This window comes from Wyeomyia smithii, chromosome 2, assembly GCF_029784165.1.
Source record: "Wyeomyia smithii strain HCP4-BCI-WySm-NY-G18 chromosome 2, ASM2978416v1, whole genome shotgun sequence".
Classification (NCBI taxonomy): Eukaryota; Metazoa; Arthropoda; class Insecta; order Diptera; family Culicidae; genus Wyeomyia; species Wyeomyia smithii.
In genome coordinates, this window is record NC_073695.1 from 20,350,777 (window position 1) to 20,376,206 (window position 25,430).

General features: G+C 39.9%; 2 protein-coding genes across 6 annotated transcripts in view; one reads left to right on the top strand and one right to left on the bottom strand.

Moving 5' to 3' along the window:
- Positions 1 to 25,430, bottom strand: part of LOC129720813 (bifunctional heparan sulfate N-deacetylase/N-sulfotransferase) — a 328,426-nt gene that overhangs the window by 56,630 nt on the left and 246,366 nt on the right. For all 5 annotated transcript variants that reach the window (XM_055672580.1, XM_055672583.1, XM_055672582.1 and 2 more), the window contains one exon: positions 16,593 to 17,522. In XM_055672580.1, coding sequence (XP_055528555.1) covers positions 16,593 to 17,278 — 686 coding nt within the window. In that variant the 5' untranslated portion in view covers positions 17,279 to 17,522. The remainder of the gene's footprint in view (positions 1 to 16,592; positions 17,523 to 25,430) is intronic.
- Positions 7,286 to 8,696, top strand: LOC129720814 (leucine-rich repeat-containing protein 15-like). Its single transcript, XM_055672585.1, has 2 exons — positions 7,286 to 7,415; positions 7,479 to 8,696. The coding sequence occupies exons 1-2, from the start codon at positions 7,396 to 7,398 to the stop codon at positions 8,416 to 8,418; spliced, it is 960 nt and encodes a 319-aa protein (XP_055528560.1). The 5' UTR covers positions 7,286 to 7,395; the 3' UTR covers positions 8,419 to 8,696.

Below are 25,430 nucleotides of genomic sequence, written 5' to 3' on the forward strand. Positions count from 1 at the left end.
GGGACATCACGCAAATGAAATCCCGACCTACATCCAACCCCTTGAACCACGGGTTCGTCGATACTTTGGGGATTATGGAATGTAACCACCTTCCCAATTCCCCTCTGGTCCAAGCATTTTGCCAACTGATGATCGTATTCTGACGTACAAGTGCGAAAAATTCATTAAAGGCAATTGGTCTTTCATAAATATCACCGTTTGTTGCGCCCACCTTAGCCAAAGAGTCCGCTTTCTCATTACCCGGTATCGAGCAGTGAGAAGGGACCCACGCTAAGGTAATCTGAGTAGATTTTTCGGATAAAGCACTCAGATGTTCCCGTATTTTCCCCAGGAAATACGGAGAGTGCTTAACTTCTTTCATCGATCGGAGAGCCTCAATGGAACTGAGACTGTCCGTAAAGATGAAATAATGGTCCGTGGGCATTTTTTCGATAATCCCTAGGGTGTACTGAATTGCAGCTAATTCTGCGACGTAAACAGAAGCAGGATTATCGAGCTTATGGGAGACGGTTAAATTGTTATTGAAGATACCGAAGCCAGTGGACCCATCAAGAAGTGATCCGTCAGTGTAGTACATATTGTCGCAGTTGATGTTTCGATATTTATTGGAAAAAATTTTAGGGATCTGCTGCACGCGTAAATGATCCGGGATTCCACGAGTTTCTTCTATCATGGATGTATCGAAAAACACAGTAGAATCAGAAGTATTTGATAAGTCGACACGATTTGGAATATTCGAAGAAGGGTTAATATTTTGGGACATGTGATTGAAATACAATGTCATAAAACGGGTTTGAGAATTAAGTTCGATTAACCTTTCAAAATTTTCAATCACGGGACGGTTCAAGACCTCACATTTGATTAGAATACGAGAAGACAGGCTCCAGAAGCGGTTTTTCAATGGTAGTACTCCAGCTAAAACCTCCAAACTCATCGTATGGGTCGACTGCATGCAACCTAAGGCGATACGCAAACAACGATATTGTATTCGCTCCAGTTTGATCAAATGTGTGTTTGCTGCGGAGCGAAAGCAGAAACACCCGTATTCAATAACAGACAATATCGTTGTTTGGTAAAGCCTTATAAGGTCTCCTGGATGGGCTCCCCACCATTGTCCGGTTATTGTACGAAGAAAATTCACTCTTTGTTGACATTTTTTCATCAGATACCTCACGTGACAACCCCAGGTGCCTTTAGAGTCGAACCAGACACCAAGATATTTGTGTACCAAAACCTGAGAAATCGTTTTACCCATTAATTGTGTTTGAAGCTGAGCAGGTTCATGCTTCCTAGAAAAAACTACTATCTCAGTCTTCTCCGGAGAGAATTCGATACCTAGCTGTAAAGCCCAAGCAGACAAATTGTCCAAGGTATCTTGCAATGGTCCTTGCAAATCGGCAGCTTTGGCTCCTGTAACAGAGATTACACTGTCGTCTGCAAGTTGTCTTATCGTGCATGAATTTGCCAGACATTCGTCGATGTCATTTACATAAAAGTTGTAAAGAAGGGGGCTTAAACATGAGCCCTGGGGAAGACCCATGTAGCTAATGCGAAAAGTTGCCAAATCGCCATGCGTAAAATGCATGTGCTTTTCGGACAACAAGTTGTGCAAAAAATTGTTCAAAATTGGAGAAAATCCTTGTCGGTGAAGTTTACCCGAAAGAATGTCAATAGAAACGGAATCAAAAGCCCCCTTAATGTCCAAGAACGCAGACGCCATTTGTTTTTTACGTGCATACGCCAGCTGAATATCTGTTGAAAGCAACGCAAGACAATCATTCGTCCCTTTGGCACGGCGGAAGCCAAATTGAGTTTCTGATAGTAGACCATTTGATTCGACCCAGTGGTCTAAACGACGGAGTATCATTTTTTCCATCAATTTCCGGATACAGGATAGCATTGCAATCGGCCTATAAGAGTTGTGATTAGAAGCTGGTTTCCCTGGTTTTTGGATGGCGATCACCTTCACTTGCCTCCAATCCTGCGGTACAATGTTTTGCTCCAGGAACTTATTGAACAAGTTCAACAAGCGCCTCTTGGCATTGCCGGGTAGATTCTTCAACAAGTTGAATTTGATTCTATCTAATCCAGGCGCGTTATTGTTACAGGACAGGAGGGCAACTGAAAGTTCTGCCATCGTAAAAGGTGATTCTATCGCGTCGTGGCCCGGAGACGCATCGCGAACAATATTTTGCTCAGGAACAGAGTCCGGACATACTTTCCTGGCAAAATCAAATATCCACCTACTTGAAGACTCCTCGCTTTCGTTGACCGTTACGCGATTCCGCATTCTTCTGGCTGTGTTCCAAAGAGTGCTCATCGATGTCTCCCTCGACGTCTCGTTCACGAACCGACGCCAATATCCACGTTTCTTTGCTTTAGCCAAGCTTTTAAGCTTGGTATCAAGCTCCGAATACCGTAAATAGTCGCCAGGTATACCTCCCGTCTGGTAGGCCTTAAACGCGTCGGATCTTTGCGTGTAGACATCGGAGCACTCTTGGTCCCACCACGGAGTGGGAGGCCGTTCTTTGATCGTTACGCCGGGATATTTCTTCGTTTGGGCTTGCAACGCGGCGTCGAGAATCAAGCCCGCGAGGAGGTTGTATTCTTCAAGTGGTGAATGATGTTGAATCGACTCGACCGCTTTTGAAATCATTTCCTCGTATAACTTCCAGTCGACATTTCGTGTGAGGTCATACGGAATGTCAATTGGTCGCATGCGAGTTGACCCGTTAGTAATTGAAATAAGAATAGGCAGATGGTCGCTACCGTGAGGATCGAGGATTACCTTCCATGTGCAATCCAACCGTAGCGACGTCGAACATAAGGATAGATCCAAAGCGCTTGGGCGCGCTGGAGGTTTCGGGATACGTGTCATTTCACCGTTGTTTAAAATAGTCATGTCGAAGTCATCGCAAAGGTTATAGATTAAAGAGGAGCGGTTATCATTGTATGGGGAACCCCAAGCCACGCCATGAGAGTTGAAGTCTCCCAAAATCAAACGTGGCGAGGGAAGAAGTTCTATTAAATCAAAGAGCAGCCGTTGCCCAACCTGTGCTCTGGGGGGAATATATATTGAGGCAATACAAAGCTCTTTACCTTGTATTGTCATTTGACATGCGACAACTTCGATGCCTGGAATCGAGGGGAGGTTAATACGATAGAAAGAATAGCACTTTTTAATCCCTAAAAGTACTCCTCCATATGGGGTGTCTCGATCAAGGCGAATAATATTAAAATCATGGAAGTTGAGATCAATATTTGAAGTAAGCCAAGTTTCACAAAGGGAAAATGCATCGCATTTGTTTTTATTTATCAAAACTTTAAACGAATCAATTTTTGGTAAAATACTTCTACAATTCCACTGTAAGACAGAGATAGAATCCTTCATATACGCAGTTGAATTAGGCATCGAAGGATACAATCGCTGCAAGGAGAGGCCATTGGGCAGTCAACTGCTTCAAAAATGATCTAACTGTTGGGAGGAATGCTGTAAGAAAAATTTTAATTGGATCGGGTACATTGAAAGTTTCAAAAATCCAGTCCACAATGTCAGAAAATTTCACTAATCCAGAGTTTGTTTCATCAACTGGGAGTGTAAAAGGAGCAACTGGGGTTTTAGATGTTCCTGGCAGTGCTGGGAACTCCTTCTGGGACTTTAAATTTGCCAGCCCAGGAGGAGTTTGCTTCGGTTTTTCCGCAGCACTGTTTGGTTTGTTTGTAACCTTCATTTCACTTTGAGAAATCTTAGGACCTTTTCTGGGAAGTTTAGGAGAGGAAACACTTTTCCTCTTTCTAGACTCCCCAGGATTGGCGTAAGATGCTCCCGCTGGTGAATCGTCAGAATCGGTTTCCTCAGAGGGCAACAGATCGAAGGGGTTCGAAGTAACGGGAGAAGTGGTAACGGTCTTCTTCAGCATGTCAGCGTAGGAACGCTTTGAACGCTCTTTGAGAGACCGTTTTATTTTATCCCTGCGCTGCATGTACACCGCACATGTCGAGAGCTCATGCAGGTTTTCTCCGCAGTGAATACACTTTTCAGCGTTAACACTGCAAGAATCTTCCGCATGAGACTCCCCACACTTGCCACAACGTGCCTTATTGCAGCAGTAGGCGGCTGTATGGCCTAACTGCTTGCAATTCAGGCAGTTCATGACGCGGGGCACGTAGAGCCTCACAGGGAGACGAACCCGGTGGATCGAGACGTGGCTTGGTAGTGCAGACCCGGCGAACGTAACTCGAAACGAGTCTGACGGAGTGTATACTGTTTTGCCACCGATGATCGATGCTGACCGCAATTGCTTGCAGTCGAGCACCTTTACTTCGGGACACGTTTTGTTCTTAAAGCACCCTTTGGCACTTTGCAGTATACACTCGACGGACAGACTCGAATCGGTTATGACACCGTCGATCTCCACGTCTCGTGCGGGTATGTAAACGCGATACTCGCGTGTGAAGAGCTCAGAGCAAGCTATATCGTTGGCCTCTTTCAGGTTACCGACCACGACACGGAGCTTGTTAGGCCGGACCTTGGAAATTTCGGTCACGCCCTTGTACTCCTTCGTCAGGTCTTTAGAAATCTGCAAGAGGTTCAACTTTTTCGATTTCGGTCCTGCCTTTGGCCGAAAATAAACAGTATAGCTGCCCTGGGCTCCGTCTGGGTAAAGCCTGGGGCGAGGGGGGACTGAAGAATGAACAGGGGAGGGGGTAACAGAAGGGTCAGGGTCAGAGGGGTTCGGGGATGGTGGCGCGGGAGGCGAGGGATCTACATCCATCGCGCTATGTTTAGCGCACTAGCGCTGACAAGAACACGTACCTTTTTATTTCTCCCTTCCAGTAAGGTTGGTTGTCCGATCGTTCGAAGTAGCAGCCGTTACAGCCAGCAGCACCAATACAGCAGCACCAAACAGCCACCAGCAGCGAGCCAGGTGTGAGATCACTCAGCACAGCGATACGACTCGCTGACACTGATGGCTTCTTCTCTTTCCTCGTTTGTGTCTCGTCCACTGCTGTAGCACAATCCAGCCAGCAGCCAAATCGGCTTACGCACCAGCTGGCAGTCACGATGCGAAACAGTTGCACAAAGGAACGACCTTGAACCCGGATTTATTTCACTCGACCAGGCAAACAATGCCAACACTTGTTCACACGTCTTTTGTTTTATACTCTATCGGACCGATCACCAAACACGTCCAGTACTGATGCGTGTTCGGCACAGAATGATGGAATATGTTATAAGCAGCATTGTTTTCTACTGATTCTTACCATTTGTTATTAAATCAAATGGGCAGTCATTCAAAAATTATATTCATGTTAATGGGATTTGATTCGGTTGTATGTGCACGTAATAGACACGCACACGGAAAGAAAAATTTACGAATAATTAATGAAGCAGGTGAGGTCAACACAATGCATCACTAAATGAGAGTTGTGAATAGAAAGTGAAATACTGAATGAAAGTTTCTATCAGTAGTGATGCGCTGTCGACTACGATACGTGATAACTGCATTTAAATGGCTTATAATACCATAAAAAGGATCATTTCGCTTTCATTGTTAACACAGCGAAAAAAACCGGGCCACTATTACATAACTGCATTCATTAAACAAAACCCAACTGGTGCGGTGCCTTTCGTTTGAACTGTGGAATTCGAAATATCACTTTCCAAAATAAATACCACAGCGGTACTAACTTTTCGCATTTATTTTCGCTTCGTGAAAAGCTGCACTAAACATAGTAATTCAGCACTGAGGGAAAAAAAAACTTTTCCCGCTTACAACTCGGTGGTTGGCTCTTGGAAATAATTTTAAATTTCCGACACTTTCTTTCCGGAGCCCGATCCCATCAAAATTACACGGAATTTGCAGCGAGCGTTATTTTTAATTCAATCTTATTTTACTATCTACGCCCGAAAGTGAAGGGTTTATCAGAAACTTTCCCATTACAACATAAACATAAAAAGTCCTACTAGTTTGCAGTTTGCCTTCAGAAGAGACTTCGCAAATTCACCGTCCCAGCAAAAAAGGATAAACAAAATTGCATTTCGCCACACACCCGTTGTACCACCACTATTCGGCGATCGTTGGCCACTAGTGGAAATAGACTTCCACTTGCGGTCCTTGTGATAATGTGTGAAAATAATTTTAGGGTGTTTCGTTAAACCGGAAATAACGAACCTCTGCGGTGGGCGATAAGAGGAAAAAAGAGCGAAACGTGAGCATTCCCCACCCAGTGTTGGCCAAAATTTATTGCAAGTTTTTCCTGTGGTGTATTACTGCGCGGAAGAAAACCCAGTCCGAGGTGGACTGTGCGATCAGATTGGAATGTAAACCCATTTTTGATTATTTTTCGGATAGCAGTTTTCTGTGCATAAGATTGCTCTTGGATACGCGTGCTGCAGGTTTAGTTGAGGTTAGCGTTTGTGCTGGCGTGTTTGGAAGCATTGCATCATTTAGTGAACTTTTTTCTCTCTCATAGAATATGGAGCTAACATGAATGTTGAAAATAATCCCACCGCATTATTCTGAGCAAGACATAAAAAAAACAAAACGGAAATTCAAATTTAATTTTATTGTTAGGCCATTAAAAACAACACTCGCTTCCGTACTGGCGTGCACGAGCTTCAGAGACATCTGGGTTTTATAGCATCCAGAGCAAAATAAGTTAGATTCCTTTTCATTTATATTTCGCTCGATTAACAACTGCTTTTATGTTTCTTATTTTAAATTATTTTGTTTAATAGCTCATGACTTTGATATGATATTTCAAAAACCTACTCCGTAGGTATATATACACTTATTCTAGTTCTTCAATTTCTTTATCAATAGCTTAATCCTTTTCAAAATTGAAAAAAACAACTCAACTTCTTCAAAGGTTTATTATTGATCATAGTTTACCATTAGTTTTACACTATATGTTTTTGAAAGACCTAGTATTCTGAACATCAAATTTTCACTACAAAATCTCATAGACTCATTGAAATTTGTATCACCATTCCAGAAAGCAAATCACTGCTTTACACATGAAGCGAAAATTGGCAGCGGTGGCATCTGCAGTAAACAAATTCTTGCTAAACGAAATTCCGTGCAGCCAAGTACCACGCGCAATGATAACAGACGACTGAGGACGTCTAGATACCGAAACTAGCCCAAACTGGATAACCCATTCCGGCGGAGTCTACGTCGGTTGTTTTGTTCGCCATCTATCGCACTCTCCTCCGGTACGGGGGCTTGCCGTCTGCGGTAGCAGCATTCCTCGACACCGAGGGGGCAACCAGTAAACGGCCCCTCCGATAACGACGAGACGAGCAGCGTTTTTTATCTTACACTACTTTTTCTGAGGTTTTGCGCTCAGTCCATCGTCTGCTGCGCTCGGGTCAAGTTTACTCACGATAGCATGAGAAAGATAAAATTTTGGTGCGATTTTTGCAAATATTCAAACACACGCCTAAGAACACTAATTTATTCTCTTGATTTCAGGTTGTTTCTGATCACCATACTTTTATCGGTGACGATCACAGTCTCCAAAAACTACAAATGTTCCGTGATCAACGAGGCCGGATTCTGTTTTCTCGAGAATGTCGTCATCAACAGTACGTCCGCTGTGCAGAACGTCGAATTTCCCAAGCATCCTGTGCTGCTGATTAAATCCGGATCCATTCCGAATTTTTCGAAGGATATTTACGACCGGCTCAACGGAGTACGTTTGCTACACATGTACAACCATACTAGCATCCGTAAGCTTCTGATTGCATCCCGAAATCTAACGGAAATCAACGTTCAGCGCAATGGATTGCTGGAGTTCGATGTGGAACCTCAGGAAGACCGAATCCTAAAAACTCTAACCATTGTTCATAACTCCATCACAATCGTTCCGAAAACAATTCGCTATCTGGAGGGACTGGAAAAGTTGTATCTGTATAATAACTCGATCGAGTATATCGATTTGGAACTATTCAGCAACGCATCCGCACTGAAGGTACTGTCTCTGTACGATAACAAAATCAAAGTGTTGGACTCCAAACTGGGACTGCGATTCGCCCATCTTCAAACGCTGTCGCTAAGCAAGAATCGACTGTCCTACATTCCATACTTCTTCGATGCATTCCCCGTCCTGAATGCGATTTCTCTGCGTAAAAATCTCTGGAATTGTCGCTGGTTAGAGGCTGCGGTAAACCATATGCAGCAGCAACGGATTCAACTCGCACGGAGGGACTCCGCCTGTCGGGACCGCTGGGTTGGGGATATTTGCTGCTACAAAACGGTTTGGGACTTCGTTTTTCAATTGCAGCACGAGGAGTTGCACCAGGAACGGGAAGAGCTGCGGAAGCTGTTCCAGCAAAATCAGGATCTCCGTCATTTGGTGGAACGGTTGGCCGAAAGTGTTCATAAGCTTGAAGAGGGCAGTAATAAAATGTGAAGCCTCAGGAATTACGAGAACGGGGTTTTTACGTGCTAAATTTTTGGTAAGATAATCCTAATTTTAGCAGAGTGCAAGTGCATTTTTTGCTTATCGCAGTTAAATGCACAATATGGAATTCGTCGAGACCCGTCACTAGTAGCGGTTTAGTGTTTGTTGATAAGAAAGCATTATGTGGAAAGGTTATTGACTGCGAGAAAAAAAACAGATGGCAGAAAAGACTTACGGCTTGTATGGCTTCGTAATTCTAAATAAAAACCACATTTTTTTAATGGAAATTTTCTGATCTTAAATAAATTTATAGAATTTCCGATAACCCAAGTCGACATAATCGATAATCGACCTCTTAGGCTTCTCGAGACTGCGGCTACGGTAAGAGGCACCATCGTACAAAATTCGGCACAAAAAATGGACGTATAGTAATCTGAGAAATGAAATTAATTCAATCAACAAAGATCCTCAAAGCAATTTTTTTTATTACGAGAACTTGATTTAAAATGGTGAATAGTTTTCATGTACGATTTACAGTATTGTACAAATATGATTCGAAAAAGAGAACGAGCTGAGGTTAAACAAAACGACGGTATGAACGAAAATGTCTAACATAATTGAGACCCAATTTAAGCTAAATTTATACACAAATGAGGTTTTACGCATAGTGAGGAAACAACCGAATTTTGAATAAAAAAAGTTGAGCCATAAACTGGAAACACATAATCAAATTTTCCTTTCTGACTAAACTAATTGAGCTATTAAAATGGAAAAAAATGTTTTTGAGAAAATAAGTACTATAATAATAAAATGATTAGACAAAACAAAATGAAGATATGCAGTTATCGCGAGAGGTAGAGTCAAAACTAAGACGAAACTGAGACTTCTGTTTTGCTTCAATTCATCATAAACGATTCTAATACTTAGTTATTTCTATTTGAAACTTTGTTTCAAATTAGTTTGATTAATATCGTTTTCTGTATTTTTTTTTGTTCTGCAAATATGAATACTGGAAAGTGTTTGAATAGCTTTTAGTTTTACACAGCTTCGCAGAAACCGGATGTCGCGAATTTGTCGAAAATAGCGTTAGGCATCAATTTACAATTGTTGACGTTATGTCAGTTGCGCGGGGACATTGACAAATATATTGGGAAGTATTCCAGTATTTTCCGCAATTTTAGTCACACACCTAGAATTTAACGCAGACCGAGTTCAGTCAAAAGAATGACAACTGTAACTTTTTTGCGGGAATTTTGTTTTAACCTAACTGATTTCAGCTACACAGAATATGCGGAATCTCGGTAGGCTTGCTTAGCCATGGTTTTCATTTTTTTTTGCTGAATTTCAGGTTCAGGTTTCAGGTGCTGAGTCAATTGAAGTTAAACCGTGATAGCTTGGTAATATACATTCCCGAACTCGAGAATCATCTTCAATTGTTCAGATTTCGAGAAAAGCCGAAATTCTTCAAGTCCCACGTCCCACGTCGGTCTTTGGACATCATCCCGCTTTGAAAAGGCCATATTAAAAAATATATATAATCGATTTTGATGGATTGTATGAAACCAGAAGTATTCTCATTGAGTTTCAAAAATTGTCGGATATCGATTCCCGGTCACTTTGGTTCAATTTTTCGCAGAAACATCATGTTCCGGTCTCTAGAAATGTCTCTGAAAATCAGCGAATTCATTGAAAAAGCTCTAATAGTGTAAGAAAAATGTCGGCTGCTTTATTAATTAATAGCCTTTTCTCCTCCACTGGCCTTTTTCCAACATTTTTATGACCATCTGTCTCGTACCCTGAATTCAAAAGTTATGTTGCAACCTTCATACCTACATAAAAAGAGATTTTCAAATTCATTCCGGATATGAGGTTGTGAATTGCGTATTTTGCTTCAAGTTTTGAATCATTTCCAATGTAGAAAATCGACCATACATCATCTCGGTTCTGCGAACACTAAAATTAAGGAGTATTTGAACATATTCTCCAGGATTTCCCAGCTTTCTAGAAACCGCTACTTTTTACTTCGAAATAGCGTTCGACTTTGACATTTAGTTTTGGGGCATATTTCGGATTGTAGAAATTTCAATATCAGGGAGTTTTCCAACATTTTTCTCAATTTTACATCTAGAAAACGAGAGTCGCCATCTTGGATTCAAAAATGGCACCGGAGATCGATATATGGTTTATTTGTTTATTTGTTTATTTTGGTATAATTTTCATCTGACTCGAAGTCTTAATGAACTAAGGTATATATGTATATAATATTAAAAACTTATCCTTTCTAGCTTTTTCTTTAATTTTTGCGAAGGCTTACCAAATTCAAAATGTTCCTCTATACGACTAAACATATTAATACACGAGGCAACGGGTTCATTGTGACCAAAGTTCGTTCGATGAGAGGGATTGATTAATAGTGAGGATGGTCGAAGGGCTCTTTGCGGCGCACGAAAATTTATCAACGACAAGAGTTTTGGAGAGTCTACCTCATTATTCAACAACTTTGCCACAAATAATACCTGTTGTATCTTGCGGCGGCGTTCCAAGGTATCCAGAATGAGTAAACGACAACGGTCTGCATACGCTGGAAGATTGTCAGGTTGTCGCCAAGGTAAGTCTCGAAGAGCTATACGTATGAACCTACGCTGCACACGTTCTAATCGTATACTCCAATAAAGCTGGTGTGGCATCGAAACAAGGTTGGCGGACTCGAGGATAGGACGAACAAGTGCACAATAGAGGGATTTGAAGCAGTATGGGTCTTTGAAATCACGTCCAATTTTCGATCATATCCTAACTGGCGATTGGCTTTTGAAATAATCATAGTACGATGACGATCAAAAGACAGTTTTGAATCGAGGGTCATGCCAAGATCATTCACGTACTCAACTCTATTCAAAGCCTGGCCATCTATTTGGTAATTGAATTTAATGGGCGATTTCATACGATGATAGGTTATTACGTTGCATTTATCAATGCTGATCGTCAGACAATTCAATTTACACCAATACACAAACGAATTTATCATTTCCTGAAGACGATGACAATCCTCGATACAACGAATCGTCAGAAGTATTTTAAGGTCGTCAGCATAAAAAAGCCTACATCTAATTCCTAATACAGCAGCAGCGTCGTTGGAATATAGTATAAACAGTAGTGGTCCCAAATTACTGCCTTGTGGCACCCCGGATTTATTGGTGAATGGAGGCGATAATTGAGATCCTAATTTCACTCGCACTAGTCTACCACACAAATATGAGCATAGCCATTTTACGAATTGTTGCGAAGCACCCATTCGTAAAATCTTGTCTAGAAGTATCCGGTGATTTATGCGGTCGAAAGCAGCCTTCAGATCAGTGTATATCACATCCACCTGCGCTTTGCGTTCCATTTCGTTAATACAACTAGAGGTGAAGTCTAGGAGATTCGTAGTGACGGAGCGGCCAGTCGTAAAACCATGTTGGTCAGACGAAATATAGTGTCTAGTGCTACGTTGTATAGCTGCACTTACGATAATTTCAAAAAGTTTCGAGCCCGCAGATAAATTGGTGATGCCGCGGTATTTTTTTACGTTGCTACGATCACCATTTTTGAAAACAGGAAACATTATGGAGTTTTTCCAGACATCCGGGAATTTTCCTGATGCGAAGGATTCATTGAAGATGCGGCATAGTGGCACAGCAAGCAATTCGGCGCATCGGCGAAATATTACAGCTGGAATCCCATCCGGCCCAGCGGAATATGACGTTTTTAATTTCTTAGCAGCCGTGATGACCATTTCTGGAGTGATTTCAAAGACATCTAAGTCAACACAATTATTCGGAACGTTCTGTATAGCACTTTCGACGGATCGTGTAGGAACAGGATCGGAAGCAAAAACCAACGAAAAGAACGTGGCGAACATCTCACATGCATCAGCTTCGGTAGACGATTTAGATTCATGGTGAACGGACGTCATATCGATCTCGATTCCGAAAATATTTATATGTCAGCCTATACGGCAGCCATCTTGGATTTTAAAATGTTGGACACCGATATCGACCTCTAGGTGGCCCTGGTATCGAAAATACCAATATTTGGAAGTATTGGAGCATTTTCTTTAATTTTGATTAGTTTTACAGAAACTGGAAGTCGTTATCTTTAATTAAAAGGTAACATCGAACAACGATGTTTGTTTTTTGGACCGAAAACACCCAGTTTTACCAGAAAATACCAGATTTTCACAGAATTCCAGAAACCGGTAGTAGCCATCTACAATTTCAACATGTTATCAGATACTTATTTTTGGTTTGAAAGCGTCACCTGGTTCTGGAAATACCAGGGGGTTTACGAACGTTTTCCACAGTTTTATACAGCTCCCAGAGACCAGAAGTCACCATCTTGGATTCAGAAATGATGTCGAAAATCATATTCTGGGCTCTGGATGTCTATTTTTGACCTACAGACATGATCGAGGACCTCAGAATCATCAAATCCGATCAGTATGTTCCCATAGGGAACCGAAAACCTTAACTTTTTTATCAATCACTTTCCTATTTTAGACTTTTTTTTCAGCAACGACAGTTCCGTGTGTATTCTCAAAAAAGAAAAAAAAAGGATCAACAAAATTACGCATACTGAGTTACGTTGTATTTTTGACGTAGAGTTACGTCTCACGACAACATTCTGGGATAGGGGTGTAAAATTGAATCCCAAGAGCAGCATTACGAAATTTGTCCATTTTAAAAAGTTTATAACTCAGTTAGTTTTCAACGGATTGCCTTCATTCTTGCAGCAATCAACTTGAAAATTAGTTACGCGTTCACCAGAATGCGGAAAATTATGGTTTTATTTTTTTCCAGATTTCCGGAACCGAGATGGTATCCAGAGCAGGCATGTCAATAGTACAGTCTTTCTTTTACTGTCTGCTAAGGGTTTTCTTCCCTGTTGCTGTTTGTTCGTGATACCTATCGTGCTGGCAGTCGATATTCACATTGAGAACGTATTGACAAAAGAGCATTACAAAAGACAACGAAAAATATACTGCGTGTTTCGATTGGGCATTATTGAAGGATGATGTAGAAAAGCAAAGAAGCTGTTTTTTATACAGACGGTCGTGTCCGTACCACACAAACAGCGCGTGTCGGTAACAGCCCGGATCCACCGGAGACATTTTCCCTTTTTTTATTTGTCTATGATGGATGTCGGGTAACAGCTGTTAAAAAAGGCTGTGAGAAGAAGAAGCGTAAGGACTGCTCGGCACCTTGCCGACAGCCTTGGTATTTGGTCATATCCCGCTGTTTTCAGAAACCGGATGTCACCACTTGGATTTGAAAATGATATTTGGAGACGTTTTCCATCTTAAATTTAACAATGGCGTCTGTAGTCGAAAATTTCTCTTGCTCTCAGAAACCTCAACATAACAAATTTGGTTCCATTTGCTTGATTATTTTTCGAGGTATGCAGAAATTTATGTGGAACCCCTCCTTTCAGAAGAAGGAGGGGTGTCGAAACATTATAGACATCATTGTTACCCCTAAAAATATTCACCGGCCGAATTTGGTTTGTTCTCGAGATGTGCAGAAATTTGTGTTTCATTTGTTTGGAACGCCTCCCTTTTAAAAGGGAGAGGGGCGTCAAACTGTTATGGATATATTTAAAACCCCTAAAAGCATCCACCTGCCCGATTTGGCTCCATTTGCTTGGTTAGTTTTCGAGATGTGCATGAATTTGTGTTTCATTTGTATGGGACCCCTCCCTTCCAGATGAGGGAGGGGTGTCAAACCATTATGAATATATTTGCTACCCGTTAATACATCCACATGCCAAATTTAGTTCCATTCGCTTGGTTAGTTTTCGAGATGTGCATGAATTTGTGTTTCATTTGTATGGGACCCCTCCCTTCCAGAAAAGGGAGGGGTATCAAGCCATTATGAATGATTTTGTTACCCCTAAAAACATCCAACCGCCAAATTTGGTTCCATTTGCTTGGTTTGTTTTCGAGAAGTGCATTAATTTGTGTTTTATTTGTATGGGATCCCTCCCTTCCAGAAGAGGGAGGGGTCTCGAACTATCTCAGTCACCTTTCTCGGCCCCTAAAACCCCTATATACAAAATTTCACGCCGATCGGTTCAGTAGTTTCCAAGCCTATATGGAACAGACAGACAGATAGACAGGCAGACAGACAGACAGACAGACGGAGCTGCATTTTTATATGTATAGATTAAGCAGGTGATGTAAAGAATATAACAAATGTATATCTTGATATTAGCATATATAAATGTTCATATTGATGATTCTGTTGAAATATATGACGTAGGGAAAAAATTAAAAATCTGGTAACCATGTATTGTCAACAATGATTCAATGATGCTTAGATTCCGTCCGGTTTCACCTCAAATCCAGAGAGTCACTTTATTAGTGTAGGATTAATGTTATTGACATAAACATATTAATACAAGATAGTTGTTCCGGCGACACTGATTGATACCGGTCCGGCACAAGCGGATAGGTCCACCCCTGTGGCAACGTCATAATCAATGCGAGAAATAAACATAGCAGATAAGAGGAAAAAGTATGAATTTTGAGATTAAAAAGAGTAGGAGTAGATAGAAGAGTTACAGTTGAACAGGAAATTATTAATCACGGAGATTTTGTGACCAAATGCTACGGAGAGGAAGGGGAGAGATGAAAATCATGAAAAAAGTGTCCTATCGATAGTGTCTCACGGTTATCCTATAAGGGAAAATAAATTGGGCTTTACTTTTTAAATATGAGACGATTCATAACAAACAGTTGTATGCATAATCGGCAAAAAAAAAACAAAACTGAATCATTTTCCTCATAGAATACAGACCTGTATCTTCTCCATATGGAAGGAATTGAAATGAAAGCCTCATAACAGAATGCAATAATTAAAGCGAAATTAAACGGTGCAATAATGTTTAAAGTCACATTTATTCGAATACTAAATGTTGCTCAAATTGGATATTTCATGTTGGTACTTCGTCATGCGTTTTGTTCGAGCGACAACACGCGGTATTCCCGCCTTGTCGATAGGTCAAACCATCGTGTGTTGTACTACTTGGGTTTTATTATTCATGCTATTGTAAACATTACATCGGTTACAATTCTCGTCAAATATCTGCTACCCCTTTGTTCTCACATTCCCGCCAGATACAATGATCAACCATTACTTTCATTATTAATTACCCACTGTGATGGTAACTGCGTGACACAGCCACAAGCACTGTTGGCCCCGCTACCCTCGGCTATCAAACAAGGCTAGTAATGCATGTCTAAACTGTGCTGCACTCAATTACCAATGATCATCCACCCCTTCCCGAATTTGGAATGTTTTCACCGCGGTCGAAGATTGGCAGTAGTTTGTTTTTGCTTTTCGCCACGTTGCCACAATCAAAGCCATGAAACGCTACAGTATAGCACGCTGTGCAGTCCCAAACTGGTCTGTAACAGTAGACCGTGTGTCAGTTACAGTGTGCAGTTGCCACCCGTTATAGTATATTCAGTTGATAGAATAATCAACACTATATCGGGCATTCGACAAGGAGGAAGTGTGGCTGATTCGCGGGCCGTCGACGGTCGCAATACCGCCGCAGCAACAATAGTAATAGGGGTCCATTAAATGCAGTGCAATTGTGCGCCCCCAACCCGAGCCAATTTTCAATGGTTTCATATAACTATACACCAACAGATGACCAGTTTCGTTTTATTTCGTCTGACAGCCACGATTATTTATAGATGACAGGGGTGGGAAGGGTTGCTTAAATTCACTCCATACTGCCTGGTCCGGCAGAAACAAACAAAAAAAAATCCATGCAATTTCACAACAGAAGGGAAATAAATTCCGGCGAATATTTATCGTTTGATGCTCCGCGCCGGGTATGCGTGCACACACGCTGTGGAAATACTGCGATTATTTGCTACACAAAGATGATTAATCAAAATTGAAAACCAATTTGCAACAGTTTTCCCATTGCCTCTTGCTGCCCCCTCTTTCTGGACTGGAACAAGTGGCGAAGTATTTGCAATTTCAATATTTCAGTTGCATTATTAATGGAAACTGTTTGAAGTAGTTTGATGGAACTATTTTGTGGGCAAATATGTTTTTGTCATAGTGATTATAGTTTTATGGTGTCATTTGTAAGGAGGGAAGGAAAAGCTCAAAAAAGTGATCATCACTTACCTAGCTATCGGTGAACTATCCATATAGTAGTTATAATACAGCATGGAGAATATCGTTACTATCACTAACGCGACGGCACATATCCGCAGGTTCAGTCCTTTGGTCAGGTAGATGCAGCACCGTGCAAAAACGTTGGCGCTGCCAGACCCGCTAGCGCTGTGCGATCCATTGCTACCACCGAAGAAATAATTACCCTTACTACTATTGCTTCCAGCGCCGCCACTAGTACTACTGCTGCCACCGTTCGTGTAATGACTACTACTACTGCTGCTGCTATTGCTATTTACACCACCTTTCGCTGTTCCTCCGATACTGTTGAAGCCATGAATCGTGCAGGACGAAGTCGAGCGCATCATTGCATACCCATTGTGGTTGGTTTTGTCAGCTAAAGTTGAGCTGGTCGTCAGTTTCAGACAGCCTCCGCCCCCATTTCCATATCCGCTTCCGCCCCCGGGACCGGGTCCATCGCTGGCATTCCCAAGCAGCAGCAAAGTCGAGTCGGAGTCCGAGCTGCTGTGCCGGCTGCTGTGTAGTGTGTTCATGGCTAAGGACTGCTGCTGCTGCTGTTGCTGGCTGTGTTGATAGTGCGGGTGGCTGCTGGTCGTGGTCATCACCAGATCGTGACTGCTGGCTGATGGCGAAGACGAGGCGCTCCATAGTTTTGTACTCGAGTCGGATCCTTTCATGGTGCGAGATTACTGCTCACACCTCCCGGATATGTTGGTATGCTTGGTTCGTTCGTTAGATTTTTTGTTTGAGCTGTCACACTAATAAGAAAATTTGGAATTTTTCCTTCTCCGGAAAGTATGAGCATGCGAACTTGTGTTTTTTTTTGCGTATGACCAGTACGATGATTAATCCGAGGAACGTGATGTAATTTTGGATGACATTGTGTTACGCGAGGGCAGTCGTAGCTTTGGTGAACGTTCCCTGTGAACGAAACGAGGAGATAAGACAGCAATGAAATGAAATGCTTCAATCTGAGCATCGTGCGATGCGCATTCCGAGTGACAATGTGGCAATTTGAGTACACTGAATGGTTGACCATTGAGACGTTCTCTGTAATTTATATGACGTGATTTTCGATTTGATTTTGATATGTGAAGATTGAAAATAGCCATGCGTCTACATAAAAGTAATTTTAATGGAGACGCCGCGTAATCTAAATGCAAAAAGAATATTTTTTTTTGTATGCGATGCATTCAACTGGAATAAGGCAAGGCCAGAAAATAGTGCAAAAACTGTATTGTGAAATTGACATGACTATACAGTAGAAATCGAGCTGCTGCCATGGTTAGCAGCATCCAGTCAAGGTGCAATAAAATCCAGAACAAACTTTTCGAACGACATAAAAAAGAACCCAAGTAGAAATCGACAAGAAAAAGTGTTTTGTTTGTTCTTTAGTTGGGATTGTCTGTCAAACAAACTGCACCCGTGAGCAGCGGAAATAGTAGCGACAATAAAAAACTGAAACTGTAAAATGAGACAAAAAAAAAAAACATTCACAACCACTGCAACAGGAAGAGAGGAAAAACTTCTATCTCTTCCGGAGCCGCTCTTTTACACAACTCGGAACTCGGAAGAAGATGTCAGTTGCTTAAGATTGCTTTGGTAAACAAAGGTGAAGCAGCCAACAGCTAACTTCAAAATAAGGCTTTAAAGACACATGAAGTTTTTGCTCCTGTTTGGCGTTCGTTAATCGGAAAGGTCTGCTAACCAGAAACTGTTAAATCAGACACGGAACGACGAAATGATGATCGTTCATTTGAATGGTAGTAAAACACGCTATGGGTTTCTTCAAAGCGCTGCTGAATGCTAAACTTTTCTCTTTTTATTACAGGTGTTTGACGAAGTTCAAAAAAGCTGTTTGAAACGGACGTTTTTGAAGATAATTTTATGCACTTGTTGCCGCGTATAGCTGTTACACGTAATACTCGAACAATGCTCAAACTCGTGACTTGTTCGAGTTGCGAGCAAGACTTCAATGATGCTCGATTTACAAAGTTCCTTGGTATGAGGTGAGGGCTATTCTGTTTGAGGAAAACGAATCACGTTTCTATTATATTAAACTTATTTCAGCCAGAATAATCTGAAAAAACGCCCCAAAACCATTTAATTGAAAAAGTTATTATCTTTACGAACTCACCAGAACGCTGCAAATAGTGGTAAAAATGATTTATTTTCCCGATTTCCAAATGTGTCAATTACATACAGGACTGCAGGTAATCTGGTCTATGTTGAATTTGTTTAATGACAAATTATCTCGGAATCTACTAATTCCCGTTTAGGTATCAAAAATACCGAAAAGAGGCTCTTAATATTTGGGTTAGTAGTACAAGCTATGGTCGAAAGCTATTTTAATTCAAATATCTATCATGTGAGGGCGGTGATATGAATAGGAACCTAATTCTTAATCATTGTGTTGAAAGTAAATTTTTCTATGTTTCACGGATCAATAATCAAACTTTATGTTTGTCACACAACACTTCAATGAATAGCATCGAACCAAACTAGTGTCGGCCACACGTTCGAGGGAAAACCCATAGGTACTCTCGACTCACCTCCGACAGCCATCGCTCGGGATTTCCGAAATTCACATTCACACAGGGAATGATAGCATCTCCTGCTGTTGTTAAATGTTAATTACCAAATCTGTGCGTTGCAGTTTGGTCACGCGATTCGAAAACAAACGCTCGGTCTGTGTGTTCGGTGATTTGAATTCCTAATTGCGCGTCGAAAATTCCGCCCAAACGCTGCGTGCCTAAGGCGTGCCGTTAATTGCAGCCGCCAAAGATTGCAATTTGCGAATATTTGCTCGCATGATCAGCATCGTCATCATCATCATCATCGTTGCGTTTCGCAAAACTGCTCCCAGCTATGGCCGTGGAGCGAAAATGCAGCACGTGTTTCCACTGACGAAGCCAGTCGTGATGAGAGTTGCTGACACGCAGATGCACCAAGTAGTGCACTTCGGCGATCGGAACTAGGGCCGGGTAAGTTCACTTCAGTTATAGGGAAAATGTTTTATTCGGAAAATTAAACAGAATGCGAGAATCGTTTTTGGTTAGAGAGCTGATTGTTAATCACCAAATGGAATGTGAAAACATTTGATGTTTCACTGAGATAAAATGAATTTTAAACGAGAGCCGAAACCGAATTCGATTATTTGTTCTAAACTCGAGGCGATTGAAATCGGCTGTGTAGAATCTTTGGTATGTTCAATATCCAAATCAAATGAACTCTTCCAGCAACTTTTGCTTTCCAGCAGGGTAAACTTTCTCTATCAACATCAACTTGGAACTTAATTGCAATTGTAAAGCAAGAAAAAATATTTTCATTTCTTACTCAGAGATCATGCAATGCTATATCCCCTTCACCCTCTTCCGTTCCCACAAGCGAATGCAAAGTTATCCTTTCCGTTTCAAAGAAAACTTTAAGCTGCACTCTGTTCTCCATCGCTCGCGAGCACTTCGGCTGCCGGGGAATAAAAATCATCTCACAACCGACCATAATCTGATTGTTATTCTTAGCTTTCCATCCCAGCTGCAGCAGCGTCGTTCAGTGCGCAGTGCTGCGAGGGTATTTGTGGCAGAACAAGTTGAAATTACTTGCAACTTACAGCGGAGGCAGATAGACGCGCGGTGTAGTGCAGCTTTCTATTCTTTGCTGACCGTAATGCAATTCATGGCTGGTAAGATGGAAAACGAAAAGGTGTAGATGGAAAAATAATGCAAATTCAAACTTTAGCTGCATCACCGGTGCCACCGATGCCCTGGGGTCGTCGTGAGCCGTGAGGGGGTAAGGATCTCGCGTGGCACACTTACCGTTCATTTTTCTCTGTGTCGGTCGACGCTGTGTGGTGTGTTGCTGGTGTGAAACATTGCAAACTCATGGCGAGTGCTCTGGGGAGCAATTTCACTTGGTGATACGAGCTTTGCGCGGTTTATTAATGGAGCCGGGGAATAATAGATAGGTTTTTTAATTTAGCTGAAACAATGAACGTTCGGGAGGGGTTCATTATTACGGGGAATTTAAAACCCGGCGATTGCAGTTCTAATGGAATTATTTAGTGCAGCGGAGATCCAACCTGAGATCATCAGCGATACGTTTTACAAATAGTTTTAATTATTGAAAGCATCCTTGATTAACTAGTCTCATTTTATATTTTGCAATCTGAAAGATAAATTTAATACTGTTTTTTGCTTCAGATCACTGAAAAAAAATTCACTTCGAATTTTCAGCAGCATCAGACTCGGAAATAGATAATGCGTTCCCTGTGGAAACACTGTTTATGTTTGCTTTACCGCAGCAAACATAAAATAGCGTTTTCACAGGTATACGCATTAACTATTACACCAAGTCACACCTTTGCAACCAAGGCACACCTTTGCAATTCGAAGTGGTGGCTCGAAGTCGGTCATTTGTGGCTTCAACACCGTTTCACCTTAACAAATTATCATTGTTCTAGGGATATGTCAATATTGTTATATCTGGAAGCAAAATTAACCGAAACTCAAAACAAAATCTGTAATTCAAAATATATACACAAAATACAAAATTTCAGATTCTAAGTTAAACGTTTAGCAACCAAATTCAAAGTCATCAACCGATGAACCAGAACCTCAAATAAGCAGGGAAGATTTTAAATCCTAGCTTCAAATTTCTCAAGTAATAGACGAGATGTAATCTTTAATTTGATGATATCCAAGCTTTAAAAAATCACAACACGAATCCTTACGTTTGTCATCGAATTTTAATTCAAAATTCTAAGTTTACAATCTCGAAGTTTCCAAATCTGTTATTCGAAATACGAATATCAAAGTCAAGTATCCGATATACAAAATCAAATGAAGATATTTAGAGACATGAACCCAAATCAAAAAATCAAAATCCATTGCTAAAGTTTCATAGCTGAAACCCTTAGCATTAAACAGATAACGTTTTTTCAAAGTATCCGAAACCCGATAATCGATTTTTGAAGTTAGTAGAACTCTAAAAATCAGAAACTGAAGGCAAAAATTTGATATCCAAATCCAGATATCGGATCATCAAAATTTAATATCAAAAATACAAGACTATAAATCAACAACAATTTAACTCTGTCTAATCCCAAATTCCATATTCCGACATTGACAAACTTATCTAAAAAATTTCTTTGAAAACTTTTTGAAATCCGGAAATTGAATGCCGGAGATTCAAAATCTAAATTAGATGTATTTTTACAAATCAAAAAAAAATTGAATTAAAAAACAAAAACTAAAAATATACTCGCATTTTAAATCCGAGATTTTATCTTACACTCGAAATTTAGAGTGAACTTGACGACCACACATCTCGTGATTGGACCTTCGTGAGGGATGTAGTGAAGCTTTTTGTGAATAATTTACATCTTCAATGTACATATCAGTGGCATCAGCTTAGACGTAGCGGAAGATCTTATCGAAACGACACGATCTTTTTTAAAAAATTTGTTCAAAATACGCGATTTTTTTACGCGATTCTTTTTTTGCGCGGACACATGAATCGCGTAAAAAAAGAATCCAGTGTAAAACACTTCGTCAAAAAAACCCCTTTATCTAAAATCGACGTCAAAGAGGAAAATTTTTAGTACTGGCCGTAGAGCGTCTCGGGTTTTTTCTTAAACCTTTCTTGGTGGTTTACTTTACGCGGATTTTTGAATCGACGTGGTTTTTTTTCGTGGATTTTTGAATTGACGTGGTTTTGACGTGGGACACGTCTTTGTTTACTATACTGGGATGCATTCTGTAAAATTGGAAATAAAAAGGGCAAATGTTGCGTCAGATTTCAAACGCTAATAACAGCATAACCACATGATGGATAACAATAACCAATATGTTGTTGGATAGATAAAATGTATAAAAATTTTGTAATGTGTTAATTATCACTCTAATTTCATTGCTAAGCGGTAAAATTAATAATAATTTCAATAACAAATTTACGCGAATAATGAACCAATTACATGCGAGCATTCCTAGCACAGACGACGTGAATGGACACCATCCGTTCCCTGTGATATTCCCTGTATCAATTTCGAAATAAAAATTGACAGAGTCTCCCCATCCCAATAGGTCAATTTATTTTTGCTTCCATGAGCTTAGACTAATATGATGTCTCGAAGGTAAAAGTTTTCCTAAAAGTTTGAAACAATACCCATCCTTGAACAATCTCTAAACCTGCGTGTTAGGTACTGTAGAACCTAATAAAAACTGATGTCTTGAAAGATAACATGCCAGTAAAAGCAACAGTACCAGTGGAGTATAGAACCGCAGGTCTCTCGTCGTCTATGATTGCAGTGGTACTCTTCTATTCGTACTGCAGCAGTACTATTCGTATTGCAGTGGTACACTTTTGTTCGTACATTTCTATTCGTATGCAATTGAGGAAAAACTACAATGCTGCTGTTGATGGTGATTGAAAGTTTATTTCATAAATATGATTGCCATAAATTACTCAGCAAGAATTGTAAATTTTTGCAACGGATATTTATTTAATTTTATCTTCGATATTCACTAAATAATCGTGACCGGATAGTATCGAAAGAGTAAATTCCTAAATATATACATTTATAGAAGAGTAAGAACCTGCGAATGCTTGTGATTTTTTAGTTGATTTAGTAAGATTCGTACAGAATCTCTTTTTACATTTCAAAATTGTTAGATGATATATTATTATTCTAAGCGTAACCATAATAAACGTATATTTCCTGTCTTCGTAATCAGCGAATGTAGTTGCAGGCAAATGAAACAATTGTCAAGCAAAAAATAAAAATGTAATTGTGGATTTCTACGTTTTTTTGCTGGAACTTGTTAATAATTTTGTTCAAAATATTTTCTTATGTTTTCCAATTGATGAACCTTTGTTAGGGCTTCCATATTATTTTGAAAGTAAGATCCATACTATAGATTTGATTTAGTTAGAGTTAAATAAGACAAAACCATTCATTATGATAACGTAAGCATTATTGGATTTGGTTTTTGAGGATATAGAGATAATTCTGACTTTGACGCATTATGAGAAATTCTTGGTGCTTCTTCAACAAGCACATATTTTTTTGCACAAAAAAAATTGTTAAATACATATTTTTTTGCACAAAAAAAAATACTTATGGCATAATATCGCCAAATATAAATGATCTTTCTTCGAGTGTTGTTGAATATATTCCAAAAATTGATTTTCTGGGGAGGCTGAAAATAAACACATTGATTCTGTCTGCAGACTCTGTATATTTTGTAACAAAAAATCCCCTAATTACAGTGTTTAGTCCCACGTCACCATTTCATACAACCCTAGGGCTGTATACCTTGTAGTATTTTACGAATATTTTGAATAGGTAAAATAACCTGCTTTGGAGGGGAAGGGGTCTATATAATGTCCACGGTTCATACAATTTTTTTAGAATTTATATGGGCAGTTGTACACGGAGGGGGATGGGGGGTTAAACCGTCAAAAATCTGTCCACGTCGAATGTGGATGGCCCCTAATGGCGTTAGCTTTGTCCCTACTGTAGTTGGTTAGGTCAGGGAAGGAAGGAGGGAAGTTTAACACATTCCTTGTTGCCCGAGACTGAGTTCACTTCTGCATCGTCAACGATTGTGGTGGAAAGAAAGGTACTTTGTCGCCGTGATAAATGATTTGAAAAAAAAAAACTACAAAAGATTACCTAAACAATGAAACTGGTATGATCATATAGAAATCAAGAAAAGAAAGTTAAATTTTTTTGAAAAAGTTCTTTGATTTTTTTTTCACAGGGTATATTTTTTTAGAGGAAGGACAAAATTATTATCTACAACTTTGTCAAAGACTTTATGTTGATGGGCACGTTTTAACCGTTTTGACTGTAAAAATATTTTCAATTCCGCATAGAGTGCTCTAGAATTTATTTTCAAATTTTCAAAACGGTTTGTTCGATTGTCATAGTGTCATCTGCAAAACTGTAGATAACAATTTTGTCCTTCAAAACAAAAAAAAAAAAAAAATGAAAATGAAAGAATACGCTCATCGAAAAAAAAAATTGATAAAATTTTTTTTCAAAAAATCGTAACTTTTTTTTCTTGATTTCTCCATGATCGGACCGGTTTCATTGTTTAGGTAATCCTTTATAGTTTTTATGAAAAAAAAAATAGATTTTAAAAAAAAATAGCTTTTTCAATTTTTAATTTTTATTTTATCTTTTTTTCAAAAAAAAAAAAATTTTTAGAGTGTATTTTTTTGTATTTTTTTCGGAAACTTTGCCGAATACATCATACCGATCAATCAAACCGTTTTGACCCTGAAAATATTTGTAATCATCAATACCTGGCCAAAATAGCATTTCTCAATAGCTTCTCAAAATAAGTCGTGTTCCAGAAAAATAAACAAATAGCACAAAATGGCATCTTTTGCTTATGCAAACATCTATTCAAAGTTTCAACCAAATCAAAAATGGTCGATTAAATTGGTTGCCTGTTTTTTGTGAAATTGCTCTGCTTACTTGAAGTCTCTCTGACATCAAACGGACTGATTCTACTAAGACTCGAAATTATAACCATCTGCTTGGCAACCCTTAAGGCTACGCTGTCTCCTTTTTATCTTAAAATCAAGATTTTTAAATCCAGAAATTCATAATCAGGATAAATCAAAAGTATGAATCCAAAACAGGCTTCGGAAAAGTACTGCGGTGCGACACTAAAATGACGATTGGGCTATCTTTTTACTTATAACAGCTTCATGAATAAACTATTCATGAAAGCTCACATACAGTTAAAGTTCCTGTGTTGCACGCGACAGCTCATTCTCGTGTATGTAACATATTTTGCTCGTTCGAACATGATAATCTGC